General features: G+C 48.3%; 1 protein-coding gene across 1 annotated transcript in view; it reads left to right on the top strand.

Annotated features, from left to right (window-relative positions):
• Window positions 1-17,083, top strand: part of Lhfpl4 (LHFPL tetraspan subfamily member 4) — a 22,894-nt gene extending 5,811 nt beyond the window's left edge. The window contains 2 exon segments of the mRNA NM_181387.3: window positions 12,865-13,101; window positions 16,931-17,083. Coding sequence (NP_852052.2) covers window positions 12,865-13,101; window positions 16,931-17,031 — 338 coding nt within the window. The 3' untranslated portion in view covers window positions 17,032-17,083.
• The last annotated feature ends 7,854 nt before the right edge of the window (window positions 17,084-24,937 follow it).

The following is a 24,937-nucleotide window of genomic DNA, read 5'->3' as shown; positions in this document are numbered from 1 at the left end:
CTCACAAAGGGCTTTGCTCTATAGTTATTGAATAGCATGAAAAATATGGTATGGGGAGAATGAGAAAATCTTTATGGAAATCCTAACAGTGTTTTAGAAGGGAAAACCTCAGCTGCTTGAGAATAGCGCTAGATACTGCAAACTGATGTGATCAACCTATATTTACATGTGGCTTCCAACATCCATGAGATATTTATTGTATAAATGTCAACTGTTGACTGCATTCAGCAAATGATTACCACAACACATACATATGTGTGCATGCATGCAATATTCTAGGTAGTAGCATATAAGAGTATACAACTTAAGATTAAATCTATGTATATTAGCCTAGGTTATAACATCTGGTTGCATGGGAAATCCAAGATATAGTAAGATTGGTTAAATTGTTCTTTTTTTGAATAATTTATTTTACATTCCAGATTTATTCCCCTCCCTGTCCACCCTCTGACTGTTCCACATCTCATACCTCCGCCCCTACTCCCGTTTCCACTAGGATGTCCCCACTCCCTTCCCTCCACCCGACCATACCTCTAAACTCCCTGGGCCCTTCAGTCTCTTGAGGGTGCGTCCTCCCTGACCGAACCCAGACCCAGGAGTCCTCTGCTGTATATGTGTTGGGGGCCTCATCTCAGCTGGTGAATGCTGCCTGGTTGGTGATCAGTGTTTAAGAGATCTCGGGGGTCCAGGTTAATTGAGACTGCTGGTCCTCCTACAGGGTCGCCCTCCTCCTCAGCTCCCTCCAGCTTTTCCCTAATCTAACCAGAGGGGTCAGCAGCTTCTGTTCATTGGTTGGGTGCACGTATCTGCATCTGAGTCTTTCAGCTGCTTACATTGTTCTTTTAAAGGCAGTTTAACCATAAACCAGAGCACACAGTTGGACAGCAGGTTAAGTACACAGTCTCAAATAATCTCAAGACGTATTATTGGCTCAGCTGCAAGGTCCCAATAAAGTTTTGTCCTTTCGTGGTCCAGAGAGACTTTCAGAAAAATGTACAACCACATCTGACACCAAGAATCTTAAGCCTATGACACGCAGTCCTTGCTCTTGGGAAGCTGACTTTCTACTTGGGTCTCGATATTGTCAGCAGCCCTGGAGTGCTGGGAAACAGAAACTCAGCTCAGACCACCAGAATCAAATGAGATAAGCAGCATTGGGTTTATTGTCTCATGCGATTTGAGAGTCGGGAGTTTCTGACTTCATAGTGGCTCCAGATCTTCAGGTGACAACAGAGGGACCCGCCTCTATCCCTTGGTTGCGCTGGCTCATTTAAAAACCCATTACCTCTTCCTTTTCATTTTCAATTTTATTTATTTTTATTTTATGTGCATTGGTGTTTTGCCTGCATGTATGTCTGTGTGAGGGAGTCAGAGCCCCTGGATACAGAGAGTTTGGAGCTGTAATATAGGTGCTGGGAATTGAACCCAGGTCCCCTGGTGGAGCAGCTAATGCTCCTAACCATTGAGCCATCTCTTCACCCTAGACCACTGCCTCTTAAAGGTGAAAAATAAAGTTACCAGTGGCTCCGACATAGCTTAAGCTTAGCAACGACTGTGGAAAATGAATGCCAACAGCCAAATGTGGTGGCACACATCTTAAATCCCAGCACTGGGGAGAGAGATAAAGGCAGTAGGATCTCTGTGAGTTTGAGGCTATCTAGTCTACATAGTGAGTTCTAGGGCAGCCAGGGATACAAAGAGAAACCCTGTCTCAAACATACACACACACACACACACACACACACACACACACACACACACACACACACACACAATGATGGCAGCTGAATCCTGTCAGCCCAACTCCTGCCGGGTAGCTGCCTCCTAATGAATCAGGGTGACTTTCCTTGTCCAAGAGCCAAATGTCCCTATCCCTGCAACACGAATCAATAGTGAGAAAGGCGAGTCCCCACACAGACTGTAAAAGAGGGAGTAAGATGACCACATACAGGTGTGCCCAACCCCTGGGGACTCTGATATGTTCTGAACTGCAAATGTAGATACTCAGTTGTCAAGGGTGGCTGTGGTTTCTCTGGGGATCAAGACTGGAGATGGTTGGTGGTGCAGGGTGTGGGCGAGCTCAGTCTGAATAGAGGAGCCACCTCTGATGTGTGTCGTATCTCTATTAGAGCAACAGATTCGAGATGGACAGATGAGTCCGCAGAGTGCCGGGCAGGGGAATTTGGACTTGAATGAGTGCTTAGAAGTTACTGTGACTGTTACAACTGCTCAAAAAACTATTAGCTTTGAGTGGTAGCCCAGGACTGTGATCCCAGAACAGGGTCAGCCTCATCTACATAGTGACTTAGAAGCCAACAGGGGCTACATGAGATCTGTCTCAAAAAGAAAAAAAAAAGTTAGCATATTCTAAGACTTCACCCAGCTAGTGACCGTGTGCTTAAAAGCCGTCTGTCCCAGGTCATAGATGTGCTGGGTCACGGAACCATTATTGTGATTCAGTCCTCCTACCTGAATTCAGAGGACAACTTTATGGAGGATTCTCCTCCTATCCCTTCGTGCCTTCTGGAGACAGCTCAGCTCCCCAGTTTGGAGGCAAGTGATCTCCCCCAGCCGTCTCATCTCCCAGTTTCTATGTCTTCACACTGTTGCCCCATCCTTGTGTTGCAGTGACTTGTCCAACCTCACACGTCTAGTCCAGAGGGGAAGCTGAGTCTCTGTGTGAGTACTAATGAGTCCAGAACCTTCTGTTGCTCAGCCGGAACAAGGGAGATGAATTCACAGTTGATGGTCGAGAACTGTAAGAGTCAGAAATGGGGCTGAGGATATATACCTGCAGGAAACATAGGAGACCCAAGCTGCAGCCTGGCTGGGGGCTGCGGGAGGAGCTAGTGTGTGGTGGCACATGCCAGCACCCGACAGACCTGAGGCAAGAGGATGGTGAGTTGGAGGACAATTTGGGGTACACTGTGGGACCCTATGTAAACGAAGCAGAAGAGCTGGGAATCTCTCTTCATCACTGCCCATCTACCACGCACGAGGCCTTGGGCTCAACCCCCTGGTGCCTCAGATATAATGAAATAGAAGAATGAGCGGATACTTCCCAGCTATGTGGTCTCAGACAAGTGGGTTTGCTCTCTAAATCTGGCTCCTTGTCTGCTTCCAAGGATGACAGAAAAGGTGGAACAATGGTTTCAAATGTGGCGCCCTGTATGTGGTCGGCACTTGAGACAGTCTGAGGGAAGCCGTTTGTGAAGGCTTTGCTGCTGAATTTGAACTCATTGCGATGACCACGAGACTTGAGAAGTCATCAGCCATCAGCAGAAGGGGAAAATTGTTGGCTTGCCTCACTCCCTTATGAATGGAGGAGGATGCCCAGAGAGAAGGAACAGCTGAATGGTCACACAGTGGGAACCTAGGCTTCTCTGTCCCCAGAAGGAAAAGGAGCCTGGCCCTGGTTCAGCCATTCGTGAGTGTGTGCCCGTGTCAGGCTTCACCTGGTGTGCAGAGACTGGCAGGAGAGGCGGAAGCTGAGTGCTAGCTTGTGCCATGCAGAGGCGAGCAGCTTCAAGCTGTGGCTATCACCAGGTCCTAGGCTGTGGGATCAGAGGTCACAGGAGTTGCCGTAACAGGAACTGAAGACATGCACTGTGTCCCTTTCCACCTCCTTTGGCTCAGGTTGCCTTTGGGAATGAATGATTTAATTATTTAGATAGGCTTTTGCTAGGGAGCCCCAGTTATAATTTAGCTCACAGTGATCCTCCTGCCTCAGCCTCTCTAGAGGTGGGAATACAGGCCCACATTATCACATCTGGATAAGCTTTAGACTTTATTCATACAGTTAAATTTAGCTGTTTAGTTACATTGAAAACACATTGATACACAAAATTTAGGAATCTTTAGTTACATTGCTAGCACATCTAGCATATGGGACTCCCTCCTTCTCTCTCTCTCTCTTTCTCTCTCTCTTTCTCTCTCTCTCTCTCTCTCTCTCTCTCTCTCTCTCTCTCTCTCCCTCTCCCTCTCCCCCTCCCCCTCTCCCTCTCCCTCTCCCTCTTTCTCTTCCCTAACTTCCTTCATGCTCGTCTCCCTCCCTCTCACACTGATCCTTTACTGAAGGCCTCCTCTGTACATCGCTCTGCTGGGCTCTGGGAATGCTGGGTAACAGACCTTGCTCAGCGTCTTAGAGCTCAAAAGATGAAAGGGGTCTCCTACGGCACCCACATGAAGTGACCGGGTCACAGAGGTGCTCTAGGGTGCACAGCTAAGGACAGATGCACCTGCAGGCAGAATACTCATATAGGTTACATACGAAAACAAAACAATTCTTTACGTTTTTAGAAAAGTAGAGTAGACATTCACCCTTTCCCAGCTTCCAACACTTACATGACCAGTGCCTTAGGAGCCTGCAGCCAGAGCTTGAGCTGATGTTGTTGCGATGTCTCCCCAACAGGGGGCGTTATTCTTTAAGAGGCCCTTAGGTATTTAAACTGCTCCGGGATTAGAGTAGTTGATGATGAGGAAGCACGTGGAATGGAAAGTAAGGGGAAGAGATGACAGCAAGAGGCTTTCAGAAAAATAACCCAGCCTTGTCCACTGCACCCCCAGCCCAGCTCTGACTGCTTCTCCCGTGCCTAAGTAACACAATGGGAGCCTCGGGCTGGAAGGCTGCACTCAGAATACAGTAGGTGCCTAATAAGTGCCTATTGCTTTGCTGTTGTTTTGGTTTTGGTACTTTTTATTTTTGAGATAACATCTTACTATATAGGCCTTCTGAAGTGAACCTCGTGGCAACCCTCCTGTCTTAGCCTTTCAAGTGCTGGGAATATAGGCACAAGCCACCATGTCCCCACAAGTGTCCCATTGAAAGCATAAGTGAAGGATGGTGTCTAGGTCCTTACTCACTCTACCAGCCAGCTCCTTGGGAGGGAGCAGACACCTGGTGCTGAATTCTGATCAGCATAGTGGTTATGAGTTAGGATTGTTCCCATCGTTTTCTGAGTTTCCTTTCATATACGATGAGCAGACTCACAGAGTCTGGGCTGGTTTGTACTGCAGAAGCAGGATGTCACGTGGGGAATCTGCAATGAACAGAAGTTAATTTATTTTGGTTTGTTCAGACAGACTTTTGCTATGTAATCCAGGCTGGCCTCAAACTCATGGATATCCTGTGTCTGCCTCCTGAGTTCTGAGATCATGGACATAATATGTTTGTATATATTTATTTGTTCGTTTATTTACTTATATCTCAGGTAGCCCAGGCTGGCCTCAAATTCACTGCATAGCTTTGAACTCCTGCTTTCCCCTTTTCTCCTCTCCAAGCACTACAATTACAGGTGTGTGCTACCTTGTCTGGATAACATGGTTCCCCACCCCCTTGTTTTCCTGGTGATCATGGCTGTTTTCATGAAGCCATTTGTGAAAGTGTATATGTGTACGGTGTTAGAGATTGAGCCAGAACCTCACCCATGCTAGGCAAGCATGTTCTACTACTGAGCTATGTGCCCTGCTGGTTAATGGTTCTCGAGGCTGGACAGTGCAAGGCTGAGGAGCTGGCGATCTGGTAAGGGCTTGCATGCTGCTTGGTCACACTCAGAAGGCGTTACAGGGCTGGGAGCAGAGGGCACCGACTTCTGTGGGGATCTGCTTCTGCGGCAAGGGCCTGACGCTTCTGAAAGGTGCCCCACCTCTTTCCACATTGCCAATCAATTTTAAAATCCATGAGTCTGGGAAACATGCTTAAACTGTAACAAATAGGAGCCTTTGGAAGGTTGTTGTGGGCGCTGCTTTAGGACGCGCTTGTGATTGTTAATAGTTGCTCTGTGACCCGTGGTCGAATCCTTTTGCCACCAAAGCTCTGTGCTAGAGAAGAAGAGGAAGTGAAAGGTTGGAGGGGGATCTTTCCAATAACCTTCAGGGTCCAGCCTTGGAGCTGAGGCCTTACTTACAGGCCTCAGCAATCACTTTTAGGAGTAGGAGTGAGCAGGGCCTGGCATGGGTTTACGAAGCTCAGGGAGGATGAACTGTCTGAAGGCTTCCTAGGAGACAGGAGCTGAAAAACTGAAGTGAAAGGGAATGTCCAGGAGGCGGAAGGGAGAGAAACCCATTTGGGAGACCACTGGGTTTGTCTGTGGGCTGAGGCTAAGGCAGGTGCAAAGCTTTCTTTGTGGGTGGCCAAGCCTCTGAAGTAACATTCACAGAGGATACAAGAGGAGGGCTGTGTTTCTGGCAGAGAAAGATGAACTCCTCTCGGGGAAATGTTGATTTATGGGGCCCTAGGAGATGCATAAGGGGGAGAATCCAATAATGGCTCCATGTTTGGGTCTGGAGTAAGTCAAAGCTGAAGACCCGAAGTATCATCGCGTGAGTCTCAGTGTGAACAGAATTGCCCAGGGACAAGGTGCGGAAGGAGAGGAACATCTCAGGACACCGACCATCATAGAGCAGGCAGCAGAGAAGCCAGGGAAGGCGGCTAAGTGAGCAATAGCGGGCAGGTAGCAAGTGGGAAGCTGAGGCAGGGGCACAGGAGGCTGTTCGTGAGGGCGGAGGCATCAGCGTTACCTGGGATGGGCCGAGAACACTGGGACTTGTCCGTGTCCGTGCCCGTGTCAGTGATCGGACCCTGGCCGGTGGATGCCTAGCAAGTGCTCCACCGCTGTGGATCTTCAATCCTGAAAAGCCTGCACTCCATGGAAGTGACCTTCAAAACAAAGAAGGAGGCTGGGCATTTGCCTGTTATCCTTACTACTCAGGTCTGAGACAGGAGGATCATGACTTCAAAATGAGGAGAAATAAAGGAAAAGCTGAGGGAGTCTCTTTGTGGTAGACTTGCCTTATACTGAGGTGTGTGTGTGTGTGTGTGTGTGTGTGTGTGTGTGTGTGTGCATGTACACACACACAGGTGATAGGTGTCATCTTATTTTTTTTTTTTTTTTGAGACCAGGTATCTCGTTGGGACCAGGGCTCTCCACTTAGTCTAGGCTAGCTCACCAGAGAGCCTCAGAATCTCTCCTTCTGTTTCCCCAGCACTGGGATTCCAAGTACATCACTGCCAGACTCTTTAAAAGGTTCATTTTTTTTTGTTCTTTTATTTAAAAAAAATAAATAGCAAGGGCACAGAGAGGAAAGTGGCAGACAGAGTAGGTATGAGTCTTGCAACCTCAGCAAGCACGCTGGGTGCCAGTGGCCTGAGTGTGCCAATTAAGACCATCATCAGAATGGGTGAAAACAACTGACTCACCTGTGCGCTGTCTGCTGAGAACCCACTTCAGCCCTAAAGAAACATGGGTCAGCAGTGAATATACGAGAACAGGCTTCCGTATCTGCAGTAACAGCAGTGGGGAGGTGGAGGCAGGAGGACTAGGAGTTTAGGGTCCTCCTTGGCTACATAGTGAGTTTGAGGCCAGCCTATGCTACATGAGTGAGACCTTGTTTTAAAACAAGAAGAAAAGAAAAGGAAAGAAGTCCAGCTGCCAGAGAGTCACTCCAAACACAGCGGACGCAGCAGGAGCATCGATCACGCCATCCAATAGCGGCTGGGGCCTAGTGCATTCGCCAGCCACAGGGAACACGTTTTCCTCAAGCTCCCATGGAACAGTCACCATAGCAGCCCTCGTTCCGGACTCAAAGCCATAGAGTTACAGAAGCTAGAAACCACACTGCGTCTGCCCTCAGAACAAAACCGACGTAAGCCAGAAGTAGCAGAAAGAAAGATGGAAGACTTGATCGCGTTCCGATATCAGAGAAATCTCGAATTTTTTTTTAAAGATGGGGGAATCTTACTGTACAGTCCAGGCTAGCCTTCTAGAACTTGCTAAATAGACCAGGCTAGCCTGAAACTCACAGATGGTCATTTCTATCAAGGAACATGTAGATCGATACCAGCAGACAAATCACAAGAGTTCGGAAATGTTTGTAATTACATGGAAACACAACAGGATTTGTGAGCAGAAGAGCTAATAGGGAAAGTTGTAGCACTGACTGTAAACATTAGAAAAGAAACAAAGATCAATCCATATTGCAGTGCTGGGGATTGAACCTAGGGACTTGCACTTGCTAAACAGCTCTACTCCTGAGCTTCGTGCGTAGTCTCACATTTTGTTGTTGTTGTTTTTGTTCCTTTGCTTGTTTCATGGTTTTTCAAGATAGAGTTTCTCTGTGTAGCCCTGGCTGTCCTGGAACTCATCCTGTAGATCAGGCTGTCGTCGAACTCAGAGATCCGCCTGCCTCTGCCTCCCCAGTGCTAGGATTAAAGGCATACGGCATTACTGCCCAGCTTAAAAAAATTTTAAGCCACTCATTCAAGCCTCTATATCAATAAACTAGAAACAGGAAATCAAATTGAATTAATGATATTTTAGGGTGTGGAAATGCTGTGATTCATATGAGTTCCCTTGTAATAGATGTGTTCACACCTGTGTTGTAAAGACAGCTATGCGGTCAACCGATTGTATGTACTTTTTCCTATGCAAATACAGGGGAGAACTATGTACAAAAGCAGGGAGGAAGAGAGTAGGTTAGAGAGGAAAAAATTTCCAGCTTCTCTTGCAGCTAGATGTGGCTTCAAGAAAACAGATATAAATAGATTTAGGGGTAAGCATGTTCAAAAGCGGGAACACAGTATTGATATTGGTTACCACTCGCCCACCTTGTAACCTTGAGAAGTAGATACCACCATTTTTAGGATCATGAAACAGAGTTTCAGAGAGGTGAAGGGACTTCCCCAGTGACATACAGTTGAAAGTTTGTTAATAAACAAAAATGGCCAAGTGGTGGTGGCATATGCCTTTTTTTTTTAAAGATTTATTCATTTATTATATATAAGTACACTGTAGCTGTCTTCAGACACACCAGAAGAGGGCATCAGATCTCTTTACAGATGGTTGTGAGCCACCATGTGGTTGCTGGGAATTGAACTCAGGACCTCTGGAAGAGTAGTCGGGTGCTCTTAACTGCTGAGCCATCTCTCCAGCCCTGGCACATCCTTTAATATAGGCATTTGGGAGGTGGAGGCAGGAGAATCTCTGTGAGTTTGAGGCCAGCCTGGTCTACAGAGTTAATTCCAGGGTAGCCAGGGCTGCACGCGCACACACACACACACACACACACACACACACACACACACACACACATCTTCAATCTTGAAAAATCAATAAACAAGTAGAAATGATTAAAATTAAAAGAAACAGTATTACATCTATTAGAACTAGATTTGCATGCAATTGGAAAACCCTAAATAATTATGGTTTAGTAATCTAAGCTTTTTAGTCTTTCTTTAGGAAGTTTTTTTATTTTTTAAAAAAATGTTTAAATTTAATTTTATATTTTTGAAGATTTATTTTTATTCATGTATGTGTGTGTGTCTGTATGTGGTGTCCACAGAGACTAGGAGACAACATCCAATCCATGAAGCTCCTGTGATCTAGTGGGTGGAGGCTAGGGATGAAACTAAGCATCCAACAGCAGTCTGCAGGCTGAAGGTTGAGAACTCTTGCCGCAGGCTTGCCCTGCGTCTGTATCAGATTCAGGAGCAGCTGAGGTTCCAACCAGCATCTGACTTCTGAAAGAGGCTCACAGTCCACAGACCTCAGTGACCTCATCCGGCAGGTGTGAGTGCTGAAGCCTGTCTTGTCTGTGGTATGCCATCCCCATACTTGAGACGCTTGGGTGAGGCCGACTTATTCTGGTCCCCTCTCTCCCTCCAGACCCAAGAAAACCCATCTCAGCCTGGCTTTTCTGGAGTGGTTTGGCCTCTGGTTCTCTCCCCTTTCTAGAGAAGTCCCTGAGGCCCCATAGCCATCATCTGGAGCTCTACAGAGCCAAGGAGGTAGGGAGGCTGTCTCAGCGCTCTTCACCTTCCCCTGATGCTTCTGTCTCTGCTCCCAGTCTATTTCCTTTGAGACAGTCCTTCATATACATGACAACCAGTGAGTGACTTGATTTTTACGCCTCCTTTCATGCTGAAGATAGACATCATGCCTGCTTCTGTCTATGACACACTGCTCCTGTGGGCACAGTATGGGGTCAAGGATCCCAGAAATTTACTTGTGAGATGTTCAAGGGGAGAGGCAGAGACAGAGGCAGACAGGCAGGCAGAGGGGCAGAGGGGCAGAGGGGCAGAGGGGCAGAGGGGCAGAGGGGCAGAGGGGCAGAGGGGCAGAGGGGCAGAGGCAGAGGGAGAGAACACAGGATGAGGGGACAGATACAGAGATGGAAGATAAAAGAAGGAATAGAAAGGTCAAATGTCAAAAAAAAAGAAAGGTCAAATGTCAACTAAAAGAGAGAAAGGAGAGTTGAAGCTCAGACTTGAGCACAATGGGGGAAGGGGAGGGACAGGGGAGAGAGGGAAGGAAAAGAGCAAAAGCAGAGAAAAAGAGGGAAAGAGAGACCCAGCGGAGAAAAATGAGAGAAAAGTGTGTGTGTGTGTGTGTGTGTGTGTGTGTGTGTGTGTGTGTGTGTGTGTGTAGAGAGAGAGAGAGGGAGGGAGGGAGGGAGAGAGCACTCGAAAGCGCAGGGAAGACAATCTTACTGAGGTCTCTACCCGTGTTGGAAAGGCGGAGGAAGCTAGAGCTCTGGGATACAGAACTGGTTTCCATGGAGATGAGGAAGCACCGGGAGCGAGGGAAAGCAGACTGCAGTGAGGCCAGCCACTCTGGCACCTAGGGAGAGAAGGGCGGGGAAGTAACTGAAGGGATGGTGTGTTTGTCCCCTGCCAGCTTCTAATCCCATTGCTGCCTTTGACCGGGGATGAGGAGACAAATCAAGGGCATCTAGGGAGAAAGACATCCAAGTCTCCTCCTCCTTTCCTCCTCTTACTCCTCCCCTCTCCATGTCAATGACAGAGCGCCTTAAGGTTTAGTCCCATGCTTACCTTTTGCTTTCCACAATTCCAAATTTAAATGCCTATGGGTGCCTGAAACTTCCAGGGTTAATCTCTGGCTCCTGTTCACCCCTCCCTGGGTGGGGTGGGGGGTTCTGCATTTGCTTCTCTATCTGTGCACCAAGGCACCTCTTCAGACTTTAATTCCCTAGCTCTCCTGGCTTGGTTCTGCTGCAAAGCTGGAGATTTCTTTTATGCCCGACCATCACAGTGGGGGGTCCTGTCTCTGAGACTGAAGGCAGCCCTGGTAGAATGAGAGATTGATGGCAGTGCTGTTGGGGACATTACATCAGGCACGGAGGATGGGTGTGGGATGGAATCCAACTTGCAGAACTCTGGAGAGGGAGGAGGGGCTTAGGGAGCACTCTCGTACTGGAGATGGGGGAAGGAGTGTCAAGCCCTCCCCCCTCTCCTGTTGTGGGGACTGGATGGGCCACATATAGTGAACAGAATTGAGACAACCAAGTTAACATCACCTACTATCCAGGTTAAGCTCTTGGGTCTGGAGGAGTCAAGGGCCACCCAGCCCAAAAAGCTCTGTGCAAGCTGCAGACCTAATACTGGAGTGAGACTGAGCTGACCAAGTGTTTTCAGTTGCCTATTGAACCTGGTCCCTCCGATCAGCTTGCTATGGGGTCCTGTGTCACTCATAGACAACCCCGGTTACCAAAGGAATGAGATGATTGGTTCAGACTTGCCCCGCCCCCTCCCAGCCTAAGCTGCTGTTGGGAGAGTTTGGTAGTTTAACACAAGTGAGTAGATTGGATGAAGGAACTATTTTTGCAGGGCCATCCTGGCCTGCCCTCTCTACCTTTTCCTATCTCACCTGAAACCTACTGAATTGTTTCCTTATTTGTGTAATTATTATTCCTGTTATGACTAGGGGTTTTATTTTGTTTGTTTGCTGTTTTCTTTTTTTTTTTTTTTGAGATGGTGTCATGTTGGCTAAATTGGCTTTGTAACTGTGTAGATGAAGATGATCTTGATTTATTGTATTTTATGTGTATACATGTTTTTCCTGAGTGCGTGTATGTGTACCGTGTGTGTGCAGTTCCTACAGAGGCCAGAAGAGGGTGTCTGGAACTGCTGTAATAGACAGTTGTGAACTGCCTTGTGGGTGCTGGGAACTGAACCCAGATCCTCTGCAAGGTCAGCAACTGCTTGTTATGACTAGTTTTGATATGAACAGTTAACATTATATGGAAGTTACTGTGCAAAACATTTTGAGGCCACCTGACATCTTTACAATCATTTGATAATACTCTTAACCACCCACATTTTACAGATTTGGAAACTGAGGCACAAAGATAAAGGAATTGAGGCTCACAAATCTAGCAGAGAGCTGGGCCAATATTTGAATCCTTAACTCTATACTGCAACCTTTCTCTCGCCTATGTAAGCTCAATGAGACACAGATCCAAGAGACTCCCTGAGCTCTGCTCTAGTGCCCGGCACACAGTAGGCCCTCAGCAAAGATTGAACAAGTTGGCACTTTGCTAAATGTCTCTAAAGCACCATGGCTCCCATTCTAAGAAAGCATAAGCCGGGCACCTCCCATCTCCCAGCCACAACTAGAGGTGGAGAATCTATGGGCTAGCCCTGCTCTTTTCCTCTGTTTGCCTAGCATCTTTGAATGAATGCGAAGTGTCAATGAACCCCTGTTGAATGAATAACAAAATTAAAACCAAAAACCAAAGACAAACTCATAAAAACTGAAGTGATGAGGACAGGGGAAAGTAAGAGGAACCAGAGACTGTCAGGGAGCGTAGCCTGGCATTGATATTTTCATATTCCCTTAAAGGCAGGGTGAATAAAGAGAGATCGAGGGTTCCAGTTTCTGCTTCTTTTGGGCCAACGTCTCTCTCCCAATGCATGAAAAGTAGTTACCACGCATTCAGATTGCTAGATGGGGCTGGGAGACTTCTCAGGACTCAGCCCCCACCCCACCCTCTCACTTCTAGGGAGTAATAATGCTTTCTCTTTCCTCCCAACTTGACCTCCATGTGGGTCCGGCTCCCGATGCCCAGCCCTGTGCCTCGTCTTGGGCTGCATGATCTTCCCTGATGGCTGGGATGCTGAGACCATCCGGGACATGTGCGGGGCCAAGACGGGGAAGTACTCCCTGGGGGACTGTTCGGTGCGCTGGGCGTACATTCTGGCCATTATCGGCATCCTCAACGCGCTCATCCTGTCCTTCCTCGCCTTCGTGCTGGGCAACCGGCAGACGGACCTGCTGCAGGAGGAGCTCAAACAGGAGAACAAAGGCAAGTGTGTGGACCAGAGGGCAAGGCCTGCTGCGGGGCAGGGAAAGACTTCTGCAGATGAAATAAAAGGAGTGAAGCAAAAATTACACACAGGGAGCTGGAGCGATAACTTGGCCATTCAGAGCACTGGCTGCTCTTCCAGAGGACCTGGGCTGATTCTCAACATACACATGAGGTCACAGGACCATCTTTAAGTCTAGTTCTACGGGATTGAACGTCGTCTTCTGGTCTCCCCTAGCACTGTACACACAGTGCACATAAATACACTCAAGCACCCATACACTTAAAATTTTAAAAAACGATTTTAAAAAGTTGTACACAGAGGCCATTAAGATGATTCAACAGTGAAAAGCATGATACCAAGCTCCGTGATCGGTGATCAGAGTTTGATCCCCAAGACCCTCATGGTGGAAGGAGATCCTGGAAAACTGTCCTCTGGCTTACACACGCATGCATGCACGCACGCCGGGGTGGGGGGACAGAGAGACAGAGAGACAGAGAGAGACAGAGAGGCTTGCATGCGCTCAGGCATGCACGCATGTGCACTGAGACCCTGAAAATAATTAGCGAACAGAGGCTGAGGTTCAAAGGTTGTGGGTTCTCACCATCCCATGCCCCACACTGTGAAGTGAGGGGATAGAGGTGACTGAGAAACGGCACTCGGAGAGAGAAGAGGCAAGTTCAGAAGTGACGGAGCAGTGTGTTTCTTAAGCTCCAAACCAAGCAGAACTAAGGGATGCATGGCTTTAAACAAAAATTTAAAACATGGAAATGGGACCTTATTCCATACCAGGCTGGCTTGAACTTGACAGCGCTCCTCCTGCCTCAGCCTCCTACGTGTTTAGATTACAGGATAGAGCCACCATTCCCAGCACATTTTGTCGTTCTTTAGACAACATCTCACATACTCTGAGCTGGTGCTCAACTCACCAATATAACCAAAGATAACCTTACATTTCCTGTATGCTCACACTTTCAAGTACTCAGGTTATCAACCTATACCAACACAACAGGTATATACATGTATATATATATATATATCTTATATGAAATATAATGCTCCTTTAAATATATAATATATTTACGTATATTAAATTTATTTAATATCTACTTAATAATATATTTAAATTTTAACCAATGTATTTAAAATATATTAAAAACAAAGAAACAATGCAGCTGGAGTGAAAGCTCAGTAGTGAAAAGCACTTGTGGTTCTTCTAGAGGACCTAGGTTTGGTACCCAGCATTCAGGTTGAGCATCTCACAACTGCCTGTTGACTCTAGACCCTCTTCTGGCTTCCACAGGCATCTGTGTGAACATGCTAATACAGAGATACACACATGAATAAAAATCAATAATAATATTTTTGAGAAAGAAATGATAAATACAGAAGCTAGGAGGGTGGCCCTCCGGGATGGGGTCTGCAGGGGCGGAATCTAAGGCACGAGACTGGGACTCGTAGCATATGCAAATATCAGCGGCTGCAGCTTTGAATTGTACCATTCACAAAATTATTACACCCTGCTGTGTAGCTGGTGTATTCCATATCACGTATATCAAGTAACAGTAAAATACAACAAAGAGATAATTTAGGGCCAATGATTTAGATAATCAAGATGGATTACAGGAGAGAGCCACCATTCCCAACACATTTTGTTGGTTTTATTGTTGTTATAAAACCCTGATAACTGAGTTTGCGTTTGATGCCTAGACCCCTTTGTGGAAGGAGAGACCCAAACCCACGGCTGTACTCCGATCTCACACACCCTCACGCTCACACGCAAATATAAACAATACATTTCATTTAATTAAAAAAATTTTCAGTCATACATACCTGCATAATCCCTGTTTTCTCTCACTGGCTTAGGAGGATTATGAGTTCAAGGCCAGCCTGAGCCACATAACAAGATCCTGTCTCAAAACAATAAGAAACAATTTACACAGAAAGCCCGAATCTCAGTGGTAACTGCGTTTAGCAGATTGGCACCCACACCTGTCATCTCACAGGTCAAATGGCGGATGATTTCATTCTCCTGTTAGGGAAGGTCTGAGGTTTCCTGATGTCGCTACAGTGAACGTCTTTCTTCTACCTCCACACACACATTCACAAGTTAATTTTGTTGGGAGGCTTCAGAAATAAAATATAATGACAGTGCCACATAATCTCCAAAGAGCTGAGTCCAAGCAGAGTCTCCTGACCCTGATGCCGGCCTACCCTTAGTGCTGAGAGAGGCATCGTAGTGGATGTTTGTGCTGTATGGGCACAGCGTCTCAGAGCAGTGGTTTCCATGGTTCAATCTATGTTTTAGCTTGTCCATTCCTTATAGTCATTTCTTAGGGTCTCTGTTCACCACACAATGGGCTTTAGTAATAACATACGTAGCTGTGTATCTACTCGTCTGGCCAGAGACCTCAGTGTTGTCTTGAAGTCTTGGATGGTGAGCACAGATTAGAGTGGAAGAGAGTGAAGCCTAGAAATCTCATGACCTCGCGTTTCAGTTTCCCATAAAACCAGGGTGACGAGAACAGATGTCTCTCAGGGCTGTCACATTGAGGAGAAAGTTTGTGTATGCAAATCGGCCAGAAGGGGCTGGCCCTTGGGGGATGCTCGAAGCTGTCAGTTCTCACAGGCTTCTGCAGGCAGGCATTATCGCTTTACAGATGATAAAAGGGTGGGACAGGGGAAGGTGCTCAGATGGAGGGAGAGCTTGCTCCAAGTTCTCGAAGTAGTGAAGTTAGGGATTGAATGCAGGTTCGAGTCCAGAATCAGGGTTCTACTCCACGGTCACACTACCTATCTCACAGTCCATCGAGGCCAGAGGTTTTCTGCCCCCTTTTATTACAGTCCTGGGACATTCCTCTGCTAATCGGACCTTAAAAGCTCCTACAGATCCCTCCCACCCTGTAGGTTCTTTGGTCTAGATTTGAGGTCAGGACCTACCCCCTGGTGGCAACTTCCAGAAGTGCAAGGCTAAGCCTATGCAGGTTCTCTGATGCTACTCTGGCAATGGGTAGGTAAAACTCTCAGTGGATGGGCTCATTCAGTGTCTTTCTCCTGTTTCCAGGTGGTTTCCTCACAAGTTCATCTACTTTAAAGACATGGCTCTGCTGTGTAGACTAGGATACACTGGAACTCACTATGTAGCCCAGGCTGTCTCCAAACCTGTGACAAGCTTTCTGCCTCACGCAGCCTCTTGAATGTTAAGATTAAGATGGGAGCCAATTTTCCCTGCTCACTGTTAAAATGATACGGGAGGCCAATCATGGCGGTCCATACCCATAAGCTTGGTACTCTGAAGGCAAAGGCAGGAGAATCAGGAGATCAGGGCTGGCCTCCGCTATCTTGTAAGTTCAAAGCCAGTCTAGGTTACAAGAGACTTAAAAACAACCCCTCTGTGCCCTGCCCCCCCCCAAACCTACCCACACTAGTCTGGGACTCCAGCCATCTGCAGTCTTAACTGCTGTATGACGGTGGACAAGCCAAAGTACAAGCTAAACTAAGCCACTAGCATTTGCTGTGTGCCAAGTACTTATATGGCATCTCCTTTGACCCTTCAGAACAAACAGCCCTGTGAAGTGGGAGATCGTCTTTAATTTACATGTGACAGCTCACAGGTTACATGGTGTGCTCAAGGCTGACCTGCCAGCTAACGACTTGGTTGTAGTCACTTCCTGTTCATTTCTGTTTTGGGGAGTGGCTGAGGGGGCAGCTGTGACCTCAGAGGCTCTAATGTGTTTCTCTCTCTCTCTCTCTCTCTCTCTCTCTCTCTCTCTCTCTCTCTCTCTCTCTCTCTCTCTCTCCCCTTCCTTCCCTCCCTTCCTCCCACAGATTTTGTGGGCACTACAGTAAGTTCCGTGCTGCGGCCAGGAGGTGATGTCTCCGGTTGGGGAGTCCTACCATGCCCTGTTGCTCACACACAGGGACCCTGAAAGCCCGGGTTGTAGTTCCGGAGTTGGCCTGACCTCAGCATATCCTGTCTGCTGCCCTCTCATTCCTGCGTTCACGCTCCAGACCCACATCTCGAACCAACTGCACACGGACCTCCGGGCTCTGAAGAGAGGCAGGGGCTGGGTGGCAGCCTAGCAGAAGGCAGAGGCCCTTGAAATCCGGAGAGAGCCCGATTCTGGCCCTGCCTCCGTTGGACCTAGTGGAGCCTGGGTCGCCCTATCTGGTCCCGCGGTTTCCTTCCCTCCTGTGTAGACTAGCTGGAGGTCCCCGAGGAGACCCAGGGAAAGGAGGCTCTGCAGTGCAAGCTCCTTGGACCCCTTCAATCTGGAGGACTGGCTGCCGCGTCCTTGCCTGTCAGTCCTCATCTCCTAAAGAGACTTACTCAAGACACTGCCCCAGGAGGGCCAGACTCTTTCCTACTTTATTTTTATTTGCTGATGATGGTCCCACCACATCTGCCACAAAGCTCCAGGTGCCACCAGGCCCCAATGGGGCCTCCTCTGCCTCCCTCCTTCAAGTCTGCACCCAGGTCTCAAAGGAATCTGAGCCGTGCTGAGGGAGAAAAGATAGGGTCTTCCTTCCCGCTGGTAGTCCCTCATCACCTCAGAGTCTGAGGGGGAGACACGGGCTCTGAAGGCTGTGGGAGGAGGCAGCGGCTGGAGTTTGCCAACGTCCCAGCCTGGGCTTGGCCCGGCCTCTTCCCTACAGGGCTATCTCCTCAAGCCTGGCCTGTTTTGTACAGCATAGACTTCTCAGGCCCGTTGTCAGGGTTGGTGGCTGTGGAGAGGGGGCACAGAGGTGGGGACTTAGGGGATAGCCCTCTCCTTCTCATGCTTCCTACACCCTGGACATCTGCCAAGGGCAGAGACTGTCTTGCGTCTTTGATACTTTTCTGCCTAACTTGAACTTGCAGATCACCTCTGAACAGGGTACCCTTGTCCCCACCCCAGGCCCTGTTACCCCGTCCCTGCCTCTTTCTCCTCTTTGCCCACTTCTCGCCTTGCGATAAGCCCAGGGTCTGCAACCTCATGGGCAGTGCTTGGAGCTGAGGTAGGTGTGTGTGAGCGTGTGTGTGTGTGTGTGTGTGTGTGTGTGTGTGTGTGTGTGTGTGTGTCTGTCTGTGCGCGCGCGCGTGACTGTGTGCATGACTGTGTGCGTGTGCTTGTTTGTGTGTGTGTGTGTGTGTGTGTGTGTGTGTGTGTGTGTGTGTGTATGTGTTAGGGAAGGGCAGATGAGAAGATAGATCTCTCTTCCTCTCCTGCTGTGGGGGGCTACTCCCTCCCCCTTAGCAGAGAGAAAATGAGGGAGATTCCAGGTGGTTTTTTTTGTTGTTATTGTTGTTTTTTTTTTTTTTATTTTGTTGTTGTAGTTTTTGACCATCCTTGGTTACCTTATGGATCTGGTGGCAGAGCCATCTAATCATAGACAAGCCTTCAGTCCCCAGTGGAGGACCAGCAGACTAGCTTCATCGAACACAACGTCTCCTAGGACACGGCCTGCTGCCTGGTCCTTGTGTCGAGGAATGTGTGCCTCATATAGGCTGTACAGGAGGCTTCTCACTTCCGTGTGTTACGTGGGCCTCAGCCAGAGTGGAAGAGTGGCTAGTCCATGAGCTTGCTGTCCTTGTGTTCATTTTCATAGAACTTGGAGCTGAGTTAGGATTCCTGAGCAAGACCCACGGCCTAAGGTTGCCCCAGCAGGGCCCTAACTGGAATCTGATGTTGGTTCCTGGCAGAATTCCTGACATTTGGAACTTTCCAGATCCTATTTCCACATTTTCTCCTCTCCCCTCCCAAGCCTTGGCCACTGCCCTTGTATTCCCTAACCCTTGTCCCAACCTGGTCACTTCCTGGAGCCACAGTACTGGAGTCGTCTTCAGCAGGCAGCCAGGAGACTGGGAATGGGCAGGAGGGTAGGGGAAATTTGTCTGAAGAAGAAGGGAGTCAGTTCCTCAGCTTCAAACTGGAGGAGAGGGTTCAGGTAGTGACAAAAGGAGCAGGAGTGGGTGAGTGACTGGGAACTGGGCAGGGGCAAAGCCGGAGAAGGAAAGATGAGACAGGAGACATGGAAAGGGAGGGATGGTGGGAGAGAGAGAGAGAGAGAGAGAGAGAGAGGGAGCGCAGTGATGGAGAAGGAGAAATGAAGAACTGGAATGGGGTTTTCATGCATGGGCAGCCTGGGAAGTGGGAAATGGAGGTGTAATTCACACTAAGCAAGAACAAAACAAAGAGAATAAGGAAGGTAGTGGGGGGTGTGAAGAAATGCTGGGGTTTGGGGAGGGCAGCCCCATGTGTGTGCTTAGAGTCTGTTTTCCTAAGGGCAGCTGCTGCCTAAGGGGTCCCTTGTGCTTTGCCAGACGGGCTAGAATTGACCCCTCGGAGGCAGAGTGGCTGTAAGTCTGTGGCAGCTCTGATCCTTTGGAGAGGACTGTGTGTGTATAAGGGACCAGGCAGGCCAGGCTGTGTTAGAAGGGGGCTAATCAAGATGAGGAGGCAGAGAGACATGAGTTCCTTTTGGGGAGTAGTCACCCAGTGTTCTTGCCACCCTCCAGCCAACCAGTTGCTGCCCAGCGGTTCAGTGTGGAGTTTCAGGCTGGTGGGCTGAAGTCTGCAGTCTGCAGGAGCCCTAGGGTAGTGGGGGTGGGGGGTGGGGGGTGGAGAGGAGAGGTAGGGATGGGGACCAAAGTGTGCCTGGAAAACTTAGAAGTGTTAGGGATAGAGAAAATGAATGCTTCAGCCAAGAACTCAGGTGACGTTCCAACTGACCTCCTGGCAGATGACATGGTACAGTGAGGGCCAGTGAGCTGGCATTAGTCTTTGGGAAAGGATAGGTTGTGGAGATGAACATCTCCATTTCAGATCATCAACTAAGAGCTTCCTGAATGGGTGTCTGAAAATCCTCAGCCATTTGTGACTGGATGGGGAGGCTGCTGTCTGCTGTTACCGGATTTCTTTGCTCCTGGTAGAATGGAGGAAGCAGTTATAACTTCTGTGGGGTCCGGCCTCTGCTCCAGAGCACTGTTTAGACTGGTCCTTGGGGCTGTGGGAAGTAGAACGCTGCCCCCCAAGGACCAGAGCTATGGAGGAAAGCCGCCCCGAAAGCAGGAGGATGTGGGGGAAGATTACATTCTTCTGGGGCCTGCAAGAGCCAAGATGGTGGCTTGCAGATGGGGCTGTAGGATAAGGACAGGAAGCTTCTACAAGTTGAGTCCCTCTTGAGCACAGAGGGGCTAGTCCTCCTCCAGCCTCTGGTATGAACCGAAAAGGGAAACCCCCTTCCTGGAAGGGGTGGGCTCCTGGCACAAGGGGCTTCTGGGTCCTTGTCTGGCTCAGAACTTTCGGGTGGAGCAAGAGTCTTCCCGAGAGGTGAACCGGAGCCTGCAGCCCTCCCAGGACTCTGACTGGTCGTCCTCCAAGGACCTGTGCTGTGTGTTAGGGTAGTTCGGTGTTGTCTGCACCCCACTAGTTCTGTCTGAACGCGTCCTTGATGTTCACTGTCCAATTCGGTAACATTTCTTTTGGTCCCACCCCCTTCTGCTGCTGCTGGATTTGAGCTTCAGTGCAGGTGGAATGATGTTCAAATAAAGACACAATTTATATCACCCGTGCTGGCTGCTGCTCCTGAATCATGACCCAGGGCCTCATGGGTGGGATACAGTCTAACCCTTCATGTGAATGGTTGTATATTCATGGAGTGCTAATGTTCAGTGTGACTTAATGACAGTTTCTGTTACCATGGCATTAAGAAAATAAAACAAAACAAACAACAACAACAGCAACAGCAACAAACCTTTGGGCCTGGTGATACATAGAGCTCAGAAGACTGAAGCAGGAGGATTGTAAATTCGTGGCCATACTAGACTACATGAAGAGATCTAGTCTCAAGAAAGAAAAAGTGTCTGGGTATTTCCAAAGCATGACTGTGGCCCATGTTTCGAGCAGGAGCCTGAGTCCTGTCTGCATGTTCACTTTCAGCACCATCTTTCCTCAAGCATCTCTCACAGCCATGGTATTGGGACTGGAGGGATGGCTCAGCAGCGACAGACAAGGGCTTCTCTTCTCAAGGACCTGGGTTCAATTCCCAGCATCTAGGAGCATCTGCAACTCTAGCTCTAGGAGATCTGATAGCCTCCCTCTTCCAGTCTCCATGGGCACCAGGCATGTATGTAATATCAGCACATACATACATGCAGACAAAATGCCTTTGCACATTAAAAAAAAAAAAAAAAGGCCAGACATGGTAGCACAGGCCTTTAATCCCAATACTTAGGAGGGAGGAGCGTGGTCTGTGAGTTTGGCAATAACCTGGCCTATGTTTCCAGTTCCAGACCAGCCAGGGCTATATAGCAAGATTATGGTGTGAGAGGGAGAGAAAGAGGAGGAGAGGGAGAGGGGGAGACCCAATAAATAAATTAATTAATTAATTAAAAGTATCTCATAGCCTGAGGTGGCTGCTGGTGCTCCAGTCCCTTGGTCTATGAGCCATTTGAAGCCGCCTGGAAATGCCACAGAACTGAGTCACCTGGCACATGTGATTGAAAGAGGCTGGAAACATGAACTGTTGCCAACGCAAGTGAAATCAGGGTTCTGTGACACGGCAAAAGGAGACACCAGCAGTCTGTGAACACTCTTGGTGACACAGTCTTGATTCTGCATACAGGACACTGACCATGGTCACAGTGCTCCACTCTTTAGTGAGGACTTGGGGCAGCCAGAATACTTCTTTCTAGAATAATACTTACACAAAGGGAAGAAAATCTAAGTCCACACTGAAGAGATGAGAATACCAACATTTACCACATTAAGTGGATGGTAAGGTGATTGGGGAACATGGGCAAGAGGCACAGTGACCAAATATTGCACACAAAGACTTGTCCTAAAAGTGCATCTGGATGTAGAGATGAACTGTCAAAATATGCAGGCTCTGATAAATGCTGACTTTTTGTCGGTGCTCTTAGGGGAGGTACCTAACATGGCTTCTGGTGGAATGTGTGCATCAGGATGGACGCTTACTGTGTGGAAACTCGAGTCAGGCAGGCCACAATGGAAAAGAAACCACTTGAGTGACAGGTAAGTGCATTATATCCCTGGGAGACTGAAAGCAGTGTGGGGAAGGTGAAGCACAAAATGTGATGTGTGGAAGGGTCAGAGATGAAGCTGGGGGTCAACAAAGGTCTGAAAAAGCTCAGAGTTAAGAGTAATGGAAGATTGCTTAATTATCTGGGGGAAGGTAGACCAGGGTCTACCCTGGCTGGCCTGAAACTTACTGTTTGGACCAGGCTAACTGGGAACCCAGAGGTCTGTTTGCCTCTGTCTCCCAAGTATAGAAATTAAAGGTGTACACCACCACCCCTGACAGGAATTGTTTGTCTTTTTGAGACACGGTCCTGGTGTGTAGTTCTGGCTTGACTGAACTCAGAGCAATCTTCTGACCTGAGTTGGTGAGTGCTGGAGTACAGTCGAATGCCACTGTGTCCGTTACATTTCTCTCACTGTCATACCAATGTGACCAAGGTAACTTGTAGAAGGAAGAGTTTATTTGAGGCCTCTGGCTCCAGAAGGTTGGAATACATGACGTCAGAGCAGAGCAGGTGGAGGAACCTGGGGCAGTTTCTAAGAGCTTAGAGCTTAGACTGCAAGCTGGACACAACACACTAGGAGTGACAGGACTTTTTGGAAATCTTTAAACCCCACCTCCAGTGACATACTCTGTCATCGAGGCCACAGCTCCTCCAAACAGGGACCAAGTATTCAAATACTGATGACTTAGAGGAGCCAGCTTTACCCAAACCACCACCGCTGCCTGCCATGACCAGAAGCATCTTAAACAGGGCTCACATTGTCAGGAAGGTTACTTTGGTGTGGTGATAATGAATGGGGCCAAAGGCAGTATTTTGGGAGGCTGGAGAGTTGGCTCAGTGGTTAAGAGCACTGGCTGATTCTCCAGAGGACCCAGGTTCAATTCTCAGTACCCACATGGCGACTCACAACTGTCTATAATTCCAGATCCAGGGCATCTGACAGACATACATGCAGGCAAAACACAAATGCACGTAAAAATAAATACAAATTTGAAAAAATAAAAATAATTTAAAAAAAGAGGACAGTTTTTGGATTGAGAGATGGCTCTGTAGGTAAAAGTGTCTACTGTTAAGCCCAATGACCTGAGTTGGATCCCTAGGACTCATATAGCACAAGGAGAGAACCAACTCCCAAAGGTTGTCATGTGATCTTCACCTGTGTACCGACCGTGGCTATGCCCTCCCCTAGATATAGATAGATAGATGTAAAAAAAATTATAAAATATGGAATGCTTCACAAATCTGTGTGTCATACTTGCACAGACATCATGCTGCTCTCTACATTGCTTCAAGTTTAGTAGATGTGCAGTCAAAGTTTGGATGACACAATTTAAAGAGGATAAGAGAGAGCTAGGCACCTGGGGTTAAGTGAGGTCAAGGCAGTAGATCTGGGAGAGGGAGGGAGTTCATGCTCTGGAGTGGAGCTGAGGACACTTGGCAACTTGTTTTGAGATAAAAGATAACAGTGTCAGTGACATTGAGAAAGACAAGGAGTTTGAAAAAAAATTTTTTTGAGGGACTAGAAAGATTTGCTAAGATGTCAGGAGACTTGTCTGACTAGTTGGTATGTGGGAGGCTCCCTTGACAGATTCAGGCCATGGGCAGCAGCACACAGGTCATAGTGGCAACCAGAGGTGTAGATGGGTCTACCCAAGGTGACTGCACAATGTAGAGAGAGCTGTCAGGGGAGGACAGAAGCTGCCTGGTGCAAAGACTGGTCAGAGGAAGAGATGCTCACAGAGAGAACAGAAGCATGCTAATTCATGAAGAACCCCAAGTGTACTGCTGTGGAAACCAGAGATGAGCAGAGAGGTCCAGCATTAAGGGGCTGGTGACGAGACCACCAGTGAGTTGGTAGAAGCGTTGGGGACAGTCAACGAGAGATTTTTTTCAGGGCAAGAGCAGTTGGGCCTGGCAGAGGAAGAACTGAGTGCTTCATGTTCTGCTACATAGACCCATGACCCAGTCAGGGATGAGGACCAGCTTTTTACCAGGAGGATGCAACAGGGTCTCTAAATCTGTGGGTGTTTTCAAAGCTCACAGGTGTGAGGAGGACTGTGAAAGGGGCCAGCTCTGTAGGAGTGGAAACCAGCCCAGAGTGCAGAGGTGGGGGCTGAAAAGAGGTCCTTTTGGGTTAGAGTTGGATCCCTGGCCTGATGAAGTCTATTTTCTTAGTGAAGCAAGAGGCTGGGATAGCAGTGGAGGTTAGAAATGGATGCTCAAGTAGCTAAGTCTGAGACAAGGTCTGGCAGGTGGCCATGGATCTGCCATAGTCCCAACTAACAGGTAGGAAGGCCAAGAAGGGAGCAGGTCTGCCCTGAGATCCAGAGTGGGTGTTAGACAAAGAGGGCCTGGAAAGAGGCTCATGGGAGGGGAAAATGGAGGAACGAAGACTCTCTCTCTCTCTCTCTCTCTCTCTCTCTCTCTCTCTCTCTCTCTCTCTCTCTCCCCATCTCCCCCCCCCGTGTGTGTGTGTGTGTGTGTGTGTGTGTGTGTGTGTGTGTGTGTGTGTGTGTTGTAAACTTTTTCAGGACAGGATTTCTGTCCTGTAACAGCCTTGGCAGTCCTGAACTTGCTCTGTAGACCAGGCTAGCCTAGAACTAACAGAGATCTGCCGAAAGGTGTGCACTATCACCACCCGGGGACTGAGGTTTCTGTGAAACAGAAGGAAGGACAAGAAGATTGTGAGGACAGACCCTAGATGGTCATCAAATATTCCCAGGAAAACTTTGAGAGGAACCTGTAAACAGTTTCCCCCAGTTGGCCTGGAGGGCAAGGCACTACAAAGCAGTCTAAGGATGTGAAGG

Source organism: Rattus norvegicus, chromosome 4 (assembly GCF_036323735.1).
Source record: "Rattus norvegicus strain BN/NHsdMcwi chromosome 4, GRCr8, whole genome shotgun sequence".
Classification (NCBI taxonomy): Eukaryota; Metazoa; Chordata; class Mammalia; order Rodentia; family Muridae; genus Rattus; species Rattus norvegicus.
The sequence above is the reverse complement of the archived record's forward strand: the minus strand, read 5'-3'. Positions and strand labels throughout refer to the sequence as shown.